The sequence below is a fragment of the Periplaneta americana genome, chromosome 16 (assembly GCF_040183065.1).
Source record: "Periplaneta americana isolate PAMFEO1 chromosome 16, P.americana_PAMFEO1_priV1, whole genome shotgun sequence".
In the NCBI taxonomy this organism is placed as follows: domain Eukaryota; kingdom Metazoa; phylum Arthropoda; class Insecta; order Blattodea; family Blattidae; genus Periplaneta; species Periplaneta americana.
In genome coordinates this window covers 50,629,023-50,642,732 of record NC_091132.1, presented here as the reverse complement: position 1 = coordinate 50,642,732, position 13,710 = coordinate 50,629,023, and the positions used below count along the sequence as shown (strand labels likewise).

Genomic DNA, 13,710 nt, shown 5'->3' with positions numbered 1-13,710 from the left:
ATTAATTGAATTGATGAATATTGGTATATATTACTATACTGATGTAGGATATATTTACTACTAACAATGCCGGAAAGCATTGTTGTACATTGGTATTTTTCTTATTTTACAATTGTTACGGGAATTCAGAAATTATTATATTATGTTGGCGGAATTGGAAACATAAAAAATTATATGCACAAAATAGATGTATACGTTCATTTGAACCTTCACAACAATGTAAACGCGAAGAACAATTTGTTTAAAGCATTTCTTATTAATTTTTTATGTTTCCAATTCCGCCAACATAATATAATAATTTCTGAATTCTCATAACAATTGCAAAATAAGAAAAATACCAATGTACAACAATGCCTTCCGGCATTGTTAGTAGTAAATATATCCTACATCAGTATAGTAATATTATATGCCAATATTCATCAATTCAATGAATATTTGTGAAGGAACTATTAAAAACCTTTAAAATTAAGACTATTCTAATAATTTTCACACCTCTGTACAATAATTGAACTCACCTTTCAATGAGATAAAATTGGCTTAAATTCTCCGAATACGTCATTAAAGTTTATTTGTATAAGATAGGTTGTCATTATTTCAAGCTAACAAAACTTGGTAAGTAGCTAAAAACATCGTAATGAAGACCAACTGTACAGAGAAGTTTGTGAAGTAATTATTCCAGGGAAACTATCTGCCAATTTATTTACTCCCTCTGTTCCAAAATATGGTATAGAAAGATGTAATTAATTCTGTTCCCAAATATGGTATAGCCTACATTTGTTAAAGTTCTCTGTAATATAATGTAACTTTAATACATCTTCTAGAGACATATTTGTATGATAGATTAACATAACAAAAACATAAAAACTAAGTACATTTCATTGTGTGATATCAAATTAATAAAAGAAAAAAAACAAACATTGTTATGAGAGAGGCAAATTAACATTAAAACTACAATAAGTTATAACCCATTTTTGTACGACTGTTGAGCCTTAGTTGTTCTATTCAAAATTGATTGGTTGGGGTTACATTTTCTGCAACAGGAACACCACAGCAGGTGTCCATTTGATTTATATTATAGTTTGATGCACTACAGATGATTACAAACATTCACAACTGCACTACAGATAGTCCCTTCAATACCGAACAGAATACCACATCGCAAAACATTTCGTGCACGCATGCGCAATACTCAAACTTATTTTGTTTGTTACTATACCAGGGCAAATCGCAATATAGCGAACGTAGAAGCTCCGCCCACGATCCCTTCCACTTTTCCCCTTCTAGCTCACCAGACACTCTACGTGATAGGCGAGTGTTGTGTCGAATACACATTTCATGTGGATGGGGATAACTTCCCCTACTGGCGTTCGCTATATTGCGATTTATCCCTATACCATATTTTGGAACGGAGGGAGTATTTGGTAATTTATTTTTATTTTTTTATTTTTAGCGCAAAGGAAAATACAATTTTTTGGTCCAGGGAGAATTCTCTTCATTCGCTCATCAAACACATTATAAATTTAACTTGACATTTTGAAACATCTACTAAGTTAACCAAAATTTTTGGTCCAGAGATAATTATTCGGAATATACTGCATACTAGCTATCTTTACTGATCTTCACTTGTTTCTCCTCTCCTTTGGTTCGAGGCTCGACACTGCACGGTCAATAATGATGAACAGTTTGCTTACCTGTATTCTAGAGTTTAGCGAAGTTTTGTTTCTAAAGTTAGTGAAACGAAATTGCAATGATTAAAATATAGAACAATAATGAAAGCTGAAAATTTTGACGCCTACAACAAACCAACTTCGATCGTTAACCACTAATGATAAAAGCAGGTATTTTTCGTGTACACCATATTACTTCATTACAGCGTGAAACCTTCCTAGTGTCCATTACTATGTATCGTGTTTATCCTATTATTATATTTGTGAATGATTATGAATTACGTCTTGCCTTTCCAATGGAGGTTTTCAATCACTTTTCGACTGTTTTGAACCCGTAATAGTTTGAGATTAGGCCCATGCAATTTTAAGTTCTTTCCAGAGGTTTGCAGAGGAATTTGAAGAATTGGTTCTTTTACGAATGTAAAGAAATCAAAAAGACTTTTCAGATCTTTCAATTCATGAACTCTTTCACTAAATATAAAATGTAGGTTATGAGGAACTACATTGAATAACTTCGCCCACATTCGTACCGGCAATAATGTTTACTAAGTCCAATACCAATTTATAACGACAAATCTTCTTCACAAATAGAAATTGATAGAACATCGCATCAACGGGATTAAATCGGCATTAAATTCAATCAACTGTTTTTAAAACAAATTGGTTGCTATGACAACTGCAAGCTTACATGAGAAAATTACGTTTCTCCTGTAAAGAGAGGAATGTCTCATTTATAAAGAGCAATATACTTGAAGTCAAATGTTTTTATTGCTTGGAATAAACTATCAAATGAAAATTAGCATGCTATAGTTCGTATCAAAAATGAAAATGAATTCTTCGGAGAAGTAAACTATATGCATAATATTATTATTTTTACTTTGTTGTGTGACGTGAATATATTAGGAGAAAATCCACAAACGGTTAGGGAAAACACGGGAATTTTACTTGAAGCAAGTAAAGAAATAGGTTTGGAAGTAAATCCCGAAAAGACGAAGTATATGATTATGTCTCGTGACCAGAATATTGTACGAAATAGAAATATAAAAATTGGAAATTTATCTTTTGAAGAGGTAGAAAAATTCAAATACCTGGAAGCAACAGTAACAAATATAAATGATACTCGGGAGAAAATTGAACACAGAATAAATATGGGAAATGCCTGTTATTATTCGGTTGAGAAGCTTTTATCATCCAGTCTGCTGTCAAAAAATCTGAAAGTTAGAATTTATAAAACAGTTATATTACCGGTTATTCTTCATGGTTGTGAAACTTGGACTCTCACTTTGTGAGAGAAACATGTGTTAAGGGTGTTTGAGAATAAGGTGCTTAGGAAAATATTTGGGGCTAAGAGGGATGAAGTTACAGGAGAATGGAGAAAGTTAACAACATAGAACTGCACGTATTGTGTTCTTCACCTGACATAATTAGGAACATTATATTCAGACGTTTGAGATGAGCAGGGAACGTAGCACGTATGGGCGAATCCAGAAATGCATATAGAGTGTTAGTTGGGAGGCCGGAGGGAAAAAGACCTTTGGGGAGGCCGAGACGTAGATGGGAAGATAATATTAAAATGGATTTGAGGGAGGTGGGATATGATAGAGACTGGATTAATCTTGCTCAGGATAGGGACCAATGGCGGGCTTATGTGAGGGCGGAAATGAACCTCCGGGTTCCTTAAAAGCCCGTAAGTAAGTAAGTGAGTAAGTAAGTACTTTGTTATGAATTAGAGCTTTTTCTCTTGATCGAGGAACAGGAAACTCGCCACAATAACAAACTAATCTACCCCCATGATAGGCGATCATTTATATATGTTAAACGATTAATGACCACTACTAATAGTAGTAATGGTGCTTTAAGTTGCAGAGTAAATTCAGAATCTTATTCTACGTAGGCGAGAAATGGACGAAAAATTTTGCCTGGAGTGTTCTATGAGAAACAAGGCTTTTTGCACCAACCGCAAATCTACGACACGGTGCCTGTACCTTTACTTCCTTCCTTGGAAGGCCGTACCAAACATTTTATCGTCCACGATGGGTGTTTGAACCGAGAAGCGTAATTCTTGTCACCGGAACTCCCGTCATTGTACCACCTAGTTACTGCAATTTTGTCACCCGGTGTTTTGGTCACCAGTACACATTTTGTTAAAAATAATAATTTATTTTGACAAGTAAAATATCCATAGGTACACTGTATAAAATGTTATGTGATTAATGTTTAAAAATTGCCACACTGCATAAATGTTGGATTTTGAGAAAATGCATACTGTTAGTTTCTATACAGATGATACTTGGATAAATTAAAGATCAATAAAAACTCTACATAAAATAGGAATGTAACCATCAGCATTTAATATAATAAAAATCAGTTTTAAAGTGGTTGAAAACATTATAAATTATATAATACACTTCGTGATTTTAGATATATTGGGTATAAAATGTAAAATTCAAAATAACCAGTAATACTATTTTCAACATGCTGAAGGAAATGGATTCTTATGAAACACGTGAAAGTTACGAAAGTACGTGTCACCTTCGTGTCACTTTCTTTTTACCGCTGTATTAACAAGGTTATAAGATCATAGCGGAACCGGTTTCGTCTGCGATAACAACGGATAAACTGGTTGGAAGTAATATAACTGTGCAGATTGTAACAATTGAAGGATTCACAACCATAGTGAGCCAAGCGCCATTTACTAAAACCGTAGAAAACAAGAGTTAAAATGAAGTTATTAGAATAAATCAATGGAAACATATAGCAAGTAATATAAAGTATACACATTAAAACTAAATGATATGTCTATCTTCATTAAACTATGGTATTCACTTAACTTTAACCATTGCTTTCTCCGTTTTTAATAAATGGCGCTTGGCCCACTATGGATCTGAACCCTTTAATTTATTTTTCGAATAGAGTCCATAAAAAATTCTAACACCGTATTAGTCCCACATGAATACTTTTCTTTGAAGAAAAAAATTCTCGAAATGTTTTTCTCTTCTTAGTTGGTTATCTAACGTCGCTGTATCAACTACTCGGTTATTTACCGTCGATGGAATTCGTGATAGCGAGATGGTATTTGGCGAGATAATACCGAGGATTCGCGCAATAGATTACTTGACATTCGCCTTACTGTTGGGGAAAAACCCAGAAAAACCCAATCAGGTAATCAGCCCAAGCGAGAATCGAAACCACGCCTAGCGCAACTCCGGATCAGTAGACAAGCCCTCCGTCGACTGAGCTATGCCGGTGCTTCCCTAATTATTAACACTGTTTTACTCGATAACTACTAACCTACGATTATGATTCTTGCTCTTATCATTAAAGAAACTGATTAAGGAATGATTTGGACGGTGATCAGCAATAGTGATCAAAGCGCCAAAAATCTGTTTCGAGATTTGGCCATTGAAATAAATCTTTTTTATAAAACATTTTATGCAAGAAGTATTATAACATTCATACTATTACAAAAAATAGCACAAATAATATCAAAAAAGGTTAACCGATTTTTGATGAGAGACCAGCAGTTGAATAAATATTTCAAAGCTAAATAAATAAATGAATTTTATGCAATAAACGAATTTTTGCTTATAAATAGCAGCAAAATTCAGATCTCGAATTCTTGATTTTTTCCAAGTTAAATTAACCTGCCATCAACAGATTTGTGCAAATATCTCATTTTTTCAAATTGTCGGTTGGTCTACTATTGCGTAACTCCGTCTATTTATCCCTTTTCAGTATTTCAATAAAACGGTTGGATTTTTTTGCAAGTTGAATAAAAAGATTAACATACATAATTATTTCCTGCTATTAAGAATCTGATAATCCTACTGCAGTGACTAAGGTACGGAATGCTACTATTCAAACCTGAAATCGTGTGTGTATCCGTACGTGAACCGGCAATCTGCTGTTATCAAACTACACAGATTTTCAACCTTGTTTTTTCAATTAACCATAAATTTTATTACTAAACACATACTTATTTACTTACAAATGGCTTTAAAGAGAACCCGAAGGTTCATTGCCGCCCTCACATAAGCCTGCCATCGGTTCCTAACCTGAGCAAGATTAATCCAGTTCCCACCATCATATCCCACCTCCATCAAATCCATTTTTATATTATCCTCTCATCTACGTCTCGGCTTCCCCAAAGGTCTTTTTCCCTCCGGCCTCCCAACTAACACTAGCCTATATGCATTTCTGGAACTGTCCATAAGTGCTACATACCCTGCGCATCTTAAACGTCTGAAATTAATGTTCCTAATTGCAGGGTTCAGAACCATAATGGGCCAAGCGCCATTTACTAAAACCGTAGAAAACTAGGGTTAAAATGAACTTATTACCATAATTCAATGGAAACATATAGCAAGTAATATAAAGTATAAACATTAAAACTAAATGAGATATCAATGTTCATTAAACTATGGCATTCACTTAACTTTAAGCCTTGCTTTCTCCGTTTTTAATAAATGGCGCTTGGCCCACTATGGCTCTGAACCCTTCAATTATGTCAAATGGAGAATATAATCCGCGTAGTTCTGCGTTGTGTAATTTTCTGCAGTCTACTGTAACTTCATCCCTCTTAGCCTTAAATATTTTCCTAAGCACCTTATTCTGAAACACAAACACATTATAGTTTTTTTATTTATTTTAAGGGTATATGTACGTGAGCGACCAAAAATATTATCAGAAACTGCAGGCTCTAAATTCCTAAAATTTTATAAGGAAATGAACTCACAATTGGACAAAAATTACAAGGTACCACAAGACTCATTAGAACTTAAATATCTGATAAAAGTATAAAAAAAGTTACTAATAATTTTTTTTTAAGAATTCACTTTTACTTTAAGTTAAATTTTCCAAAATTTTAAAATTTTCATACGTATTATTTCATAACTCCACAACCATTGGAGATAGAATTCTGAAATTTTGTACACTGATTTAACATGCATTTATGCAAAAGGTAGACTACAATAATGCCCATTTCTTCGAAAATAGAACAATTATGTCACAAAACATTATGTAAATTGTAATATATTTTATATAGGACAAATAAAAAATTAATTGTACTAAAATAAACAGCTCTACATGTCTGAGAGTAATCTACTTTTCAGAAATGGGTGTTTATTACATGCAGGGAAAATATTAAAGATGTCAGAGAGACCTAACAATGTTATGGTTCCCAAATGATGTAACTGCATATTTTTTTTTCATACTTTGTTAAAACTGGTTTGAAAAATATTATTAGTAATCTTTTTTTATACTTTTATCAGATATTTAAGTTGTAATAAGTCTTGTTCTGGTACCTTCTAATTTTTGTGCAATTGTGAATTCATTTTCTAATAAAATTTTAGAAATATAGAGCCTGCATTTTCTAATAATATTTGTCGTCGTTCACGTACGTTGTACATATACCCTTAATGTATTGTATTGCCCCCTTCAATGTGCACAGTTACATAACCTCCACCCTGTATGTGGGCGTCCCAACTCACCTTGCTGCTGTTCTGACACTTGTGGCACCTGTGGCTGAGTGGCAACGGCCTCCGGGGCGTCGTTGAGCGCCCGACGCTTCTTCTGATAAACTCCCATGACGCTTCCAGGCACCGCAGTTCACTCGCGTCGCGGCGTCCGCTCCCCCATTCCAGAAATCACTGCGGAACACACTTCACCGGAAATTCGCGCGAGAGTCTAGCTGCGAACACGCGCCACGCTGAACCGTCCCGCCGAGCAGGGAGAACGAACACAGACTAACGAGCAACGACGCGCTTCCTCCCCCCCTGCGTCCAAACTGAAGCCCGATCCCATCAACACTTCAGATTCTTCTTCTGAAAAAGTGTATCTCCCTGAAATCGACATCGCGCATGCGTTTCAATGCTGGAACTTTACTGATGTTTTCGTTTCTGTGATTCACCCTCTTCGTCGCCCCGGGCAACTAGCACCCCCGCGGACCTCATCAGTGCCCTCTTTTAGTGTTTTTTTATTGTATTTGTGTGTAAAAAAATAAGGCTATTCAGAGGACGTTCAGCCGCGGTCTGGCCAATAACCATCTTCCTCAAGGAGTGTCTGTATCAGACTGTTTATCTCTCTCTTTCTGTGCCCGTCTCTCTCTGATGACTATTTTTCTTCGGATGGGTAGGATAAGGTCATCAGATAACGGATTAACGTCTGTCTTGGTGTTTGAAAACATTTCTGTTCCTATTAACACAAAAGACAAACGAGGCCAGCAATAATAAGATTAGTTAGTGTCTCGAAATACAAGGGCTTCTAAAATGACGTCCGCACGTGCGAATGGAAGCCGTGCTGTGGTGTAGAAGAATCTGTGTCACGAAGGAGACACAAATGTCCTCATTATGCGTTTTCCTTTATAATGTTGGGAGCGATACTACTGTTCATAGTTTATTTTCTTGAACTATTATTTGAAAGACGCACATAAAAATGAAGTAACTCATTATACATCGAAATAAAATTAACTTTATTTCTTAGAGTATCACACAAAAGATTATTGATTGTTAGAGACAGTCAAAATTCGTGACTTACGAAATCGCGAAAAACCTAAAAACCAAATAAACATAGTTTAAAACATGGTTCACATAAAAAATATCATATAATTACACGTTTCAACTCGCGAAACACTCGCGAAAAATCTCAAAAATCCTATGACTCGCGAATTTAGCATAGCATATTTTCTGTCTTATTCGCGAAAAGACGCAGTTTTTCAGCAATTAATAAATACATTACCTTCGACCGGGTATACTTTACACAAGGGGGATAACTTTATGCATTTCTAGAAAAATGGTGTATAACAGTTTTAATAATGGCACACACTTCAGTCTACCACACATATGTGCTGTTGTCACATAGAATCAGTTCCACGGAGTTGCTACACATTGTCTGTAATGTGCTGCCTTCTAAACATTTTTCTAGAAATGTGTAAAGTTACCCCCCTTGTGTAAAATATACCCGGTTGACGGTATCTAAATTTGGAAATTTTAGAAGTTCTGTTTGAAAAATGCACGAGGTTTTGAATGCTGGCGCTAGATGGTGTGAGTTGAAATGGTTCGTAAACGGTTTGATCAGAGCCTATTAACTAAAGAAGGCTCTGGTTTGATCCAACTGAGAGTAGTTTGAAACATCTCTCTGATCAGGTGTCAACCTTAAAGAATCTATCACCTGATGTAGCAGTAAATACATACAGTGAACTGAAGGACATAGTAGTTAAAAATAGTCCTGGACTTTCAGTGCGAGAAGTTTTGCTGTCGTTAGTGAAGATCACAGTGATTTTGTGGACGGAGCACTCCAAGCTATATGGGTTCCAGTTTCTAATGTCGACTGTGAACGTTTTTTTTTTTTTTTTTTTTTTTTTCACAGTTCTCATGTATGCTAACAAATAGAAGAACAAATCTTACAATGACAAACTTAGAACTGTCTGCGTACAACTTTGAATGTTAAATATCTTAGAATTGTTGTCAACGTAAAACTTTGAATATATAATTATAATTGTCAATTATTGTCAACGTAATAATTTAATAAAACAGGGTGAAAAATTCATGTTTACTCAAGAATTTTTATCTTTTTTTAACAAAGAATTTTAGTCCCTTTTATTAAGAATTTTGACTGTCTCTTTTGATTGTAATTAAACCATAGACTTCATTTGTGAATTATTCGGGTTAAGTCGAGGTATCTTATTAATTTACGCAAATTCATGTAAAAATACTATTTAGAGACTATTTTCAATATAATTCCTCAAAATTACATTGAAATTGTATGAACAACAAAGTTTACACTTTCTCCATTGATAATTAAAATGCGCTTAAAGAAATTAATTGATTATCCAACAAATTTTATTTATTCCGATTTTCATTTTTTCCAAGTATATAATACACATTATTAAAATATTATCATAAAAATAGTAAAATATAAAGAAGAACCATATTTTTATTCTACCAGAAGAAATTTACAATGTTATTTAGCTGAACCTAAATGTTACACAACCACTGGACTAAATCACAGTCAGAGTTAAGACTTGGTTTTCCTGAACCGACGCATGCGAGGTGCGAGGTCCTCGCGCACTTCTCAGCTATAGAAACCACTCACTATCTCTCGTGTAGTAAATCCGGACTACACAAAAGATAGTGAGTGGTTTCTACTGGGTGTTCATTTCAAAGTGTGTCATGACGTCACTGTTGTTGGGTCACCAATTTGAAGCGAGTTTCAGCTTATATGTCAGAGAAGTTGCCTATTATTTAAGGCGTTCTTCAATCTGAACTTGAGAACGTGTACGGTATAACTTGAACGTCGTAGCAACAGATGGCGGTCTGTACGGTCTGTGTGCTACCATAACATCTTTCGAACTGTGTTTTGCGCCGGCAAGTCGTACGCAGGGTATTTGTTATCATCGGTTGCGTACGGGAACATTCCACAACACAAATCAAATGCTCCGTGTCCATGTTGACCGTCGAAGTTAATGTCAACAAATACGTAAGTAATCGTCTTAACCCTCTCCCCATATCCCGACAGTACGTATTTCCAAACAGTTCACATTCCTGCCACTACCGGCGTTACAGTACGTATCGGTACGTACTCTTCAGAATGAACGCCGTACTTGCTAGGCAACTTCTCTCGCATTTAGGTAATACGCCTCTGCGGAAGTGTAGGAAGATTGAATTCTCTAGGCTCATCGGCTAGCCACATGAGGCATACAGCGAGCCATGACACATTTTGAACTGAACACTCAGTATAACTGCAAGATGCGAGGTCTGCGCACCTCGCAGGCATAGAAACCACTCACTATATCTTGTGTAGTCCGGATTCGCAATTCGCATGCGTAGGTTCAGAAAAACCAAGGCTTACAGCTCAATCACGGCATTCTGGATAATCTGGCATAATAACATTATGCGTACAGATTCTTGTGCAAAATTTATGCAACATTAGGCCTAACTAATTACACAAAGCGTACAATTGTTGTTTAGTCAACTGTCCGAAGACAGGTCTGAAAACCACAAGTGATACCAACAATGTACGACTTATGAGGCAACTAGGCCAGGAGGTAATGGGGTACTGTGGCCAGTTCCTTTCCCCCTTCATTGCATACATCACTGATTATCTATATATTAACTAATCATACTTCAGATGCATACAAACAGTTATTCTTCCTCTGACACATATCTTCAAGTGAGATGTACTGTCTGGTAATTAGATGTAGCTTACATATCAGCCATAACCTCAATCAGAGGATAAAGCGTACAGAATAATGTGTAAATTAAAATCTCCAGAGCAGCTCATACTTAGGATATCGATCATTTTGCTTGCATAGTCTTAAGTTGTAGTGCAAGACGGTGTGTGTCCATATGGACAAATCGATCGGCTTAGTAATTGGGTTCCATCAATTAATTGTTTGACTTGAGCACAATCAGAGTCCAAATGATTTTTCTGTGCGTGTTCCAGCAGCTTGTCATCAATCAAGGAAGAGAGTGTGGGGTATGTGGGTACGTTTTCAACTAGAATTACATCTTGTCGGCAGAAATGGCAGAAAGCAGACTTGTCGCGCGAATTTCTCACCGAATTTGATTGTTACAGTCAGAATGAGTGTTTGTGGACAATCAAAACAGAGGTTACTCTAACAAATGTAGAAAAAATGTTATATATAACATTCTTAATAATAGACTAAAATAAGTTGATCTGCAGGCAAATAAAAAAGTAGTTAAAATGAATTCGTTAAAACAATGCTTCAAGAAGGAGCTAAAAAATATAATCCTTCACTTAGGTCAGTATCTAATACCGAATACATCCAAAAGCCAAATGTATGGTATTTGACATGCTGCTCTTTCTTACAGATGAAGAAATGCAGACGCAATGTGGCAGAGAAAATACTGAAGATACAAGTGCTGATTTAATTAATGAGGTATGTAGAAAATAAAGATAAACAATTTTATTTAACTCACAAAGTTACATAGTTGTACACATGAAATGTCATAAAATACACATTTTGAAAATTTATTGCTGTGAAAAAGGAAGGAAATCTGTTTTATATTTTTATGTTTTATGTAAAGTCTTCTGTCAAAAAGTCTGAAAGTTAGAATTTATAAAACAGTTATATTACCGGTTGTTCTGTATGGTTGTGAAACTTGGACTCTCACTTTGAGGAACAGAGATTAAGGGTGTTTGAGAATAAGGTTCTTAGGAAAATATTTGAGGCTAAGAGGGATGAAGTTACAGGAGAATGGAGAAAGTTAAACAACGCAGAGCTGCACGCATTGTATACTTCACCTGACATAATTAGGAACATAAAATCCAGACGTTTGAGATGGGCAGGACATGTAGCACGTATGGGCGAATCCAGAAATGCATATAGAGTGTTAGTTGGGAGGCCGGAGGGAAAAAGACCTTTGGGGAGGCAGAGACGTAGATGGGAAGATAATATTAAAATGGATTTGAGAGAGGTAGGATATGATGGTAGAGACTGGATTAATCTTGCTCAGGATAGGGACCAATGGCGGGCTTATGTGAGGGCGGCAATGAACCTACGGGTTCCTTAAAAGCCAGTAAGTAAGTAAGTAAGTAAGTATGTAGAAGAGATTTATATCTAATGTATTATATTATCTTGTCAATTAACTTTTGCTTCGATCTTGAAATAATGCAGGAAAATGTTTCGTAAATTAAGGTAAGAAAGTACTGCCCATCTCGACATTGTTAATTGCATCAAGTTTGGGTGCACGTTACTAAAAAGTATGTGTCAAAAATCTCAGCCTGTCTATGCTGTATGTCCGATAAAATACTTTTATTATCGTTTTTGTATACTCACTTATTTAAATTAATGTGAAGTCTGCGCTTGGTTGGTTGCATAGAGTTTCTCTATACATGACCTTATGATTGACAGGCCAACACGTAAATCATCTTCAAGATGCAGCAGTCTGTTCCTTTGTTTAGAATTCACTATTTTCATAGTAAAAAATACTGATTCACGTAAGTATGATGTTGAAAACGGAAATTCTAAATGTCTTTTTAGTTTATTCGGCACCATCGACTGATTTGACAAAACATTTCCGCATATAATATACTCGGGATTTTGTTTATATTCATCTCCGCGCCACGTATAACCATATTGCAAGTATTCATCACTATAATATTTACAAAACGCAGTAAGTTTTTGCAAACCCTGAAGGGAACTTTCGCTCACATTATTTGAATTAGCACTGCTGTCAATTAACCCAGAACTTAATTGAGATTGTGTTTTTTTTAATTAAAAATTTGTCCATAAAAATCTAAATAAAGCACTTTTGATAAAATAATCTGTTTATTTTCTAAGCATTGTTGGAGGTGTTCACTTTCATTCGAATTATCGCCAGGCAGAAAATTAAACTGAGCACTGTTGCAGGTGTTCACGTTTCATTGGTAAAATCCGTCTCAAAATAAAATGTACAATATCAATTACTTCGTTGTAATTAAAAAAATACGTTGTAAAGAGCCTGGATGGCATAAAATTTATTTTTCAATACCAAAATTTCGAGACACACTCCATCGGGCTGCGCTACGCACCAGTGTGTCGGTTGGGAACCACTGCTATAGTGGGTTATAGAAATTCTGGGTGTAATATAATTACAGCATTATATAACCAAGGGCCAAAATTAATGTTGTGCTTTAGACCAGAAGATGTGAGACATTTAAGCCTTGGTTTTTCTGAACCGACGCATGCGACGTGCGCACAAATCCGGACTACACGAGAGATAGTGAGTGGTTTCTATAGTTGCGAGATGCGAGGCCTGCGCACCTCGCAACTATAGAAACCACTCACTATCTCTCGTGTAGTCCGGATTTGTGAGAGGCGGGCCTCGCACGTCGCATGCGTCAGTTCAGAAAAACCAAGGCTTTAGGATCTACTGATGTTGAATTTTTATTTCGTCTTGTATAATGATTATGTTCCTGTAATAAATTCTCATAAAATGTAATTTCGCTCTTATTTAGGAGAAAAACAAGTTTCTTACACTTCACATTTTGTACTCAATTTCACATTTTATACTTAATTTTGTATTTTATAGCGAACTAAATA

The 13,710-nt window shown here is 35.5% G+C and overlaps 1 protein-coding gene across 1 annotated transcript in view; it reads right to left on the bottom strand.

Annotated features, from left to right (window-relative positions):
* The window catches only part of LOC138716241 (tyrosine-protein kinase transmembrane receptor Ror-like), a 284,723-nt gene extending 277,005 nt beyond the window's left edge, over positions 1–7,718 (bottom strand). The window contains exon 1 of the mRNA XM_069849094.1: positions 7,157–7,718. Within this exon, the coding sequence (XP_069705195.1) occupies positions 7,157–7,253 (97 nt within the window). The 5' untranslated portion in view covers positions 7,254–7,718. The remainder of the gene's footprint in view (positions 1–7,156) is intronic.
* Between the last annotated feature and the right edge of the window lie 5,992 nt (positions 7,719–13,710).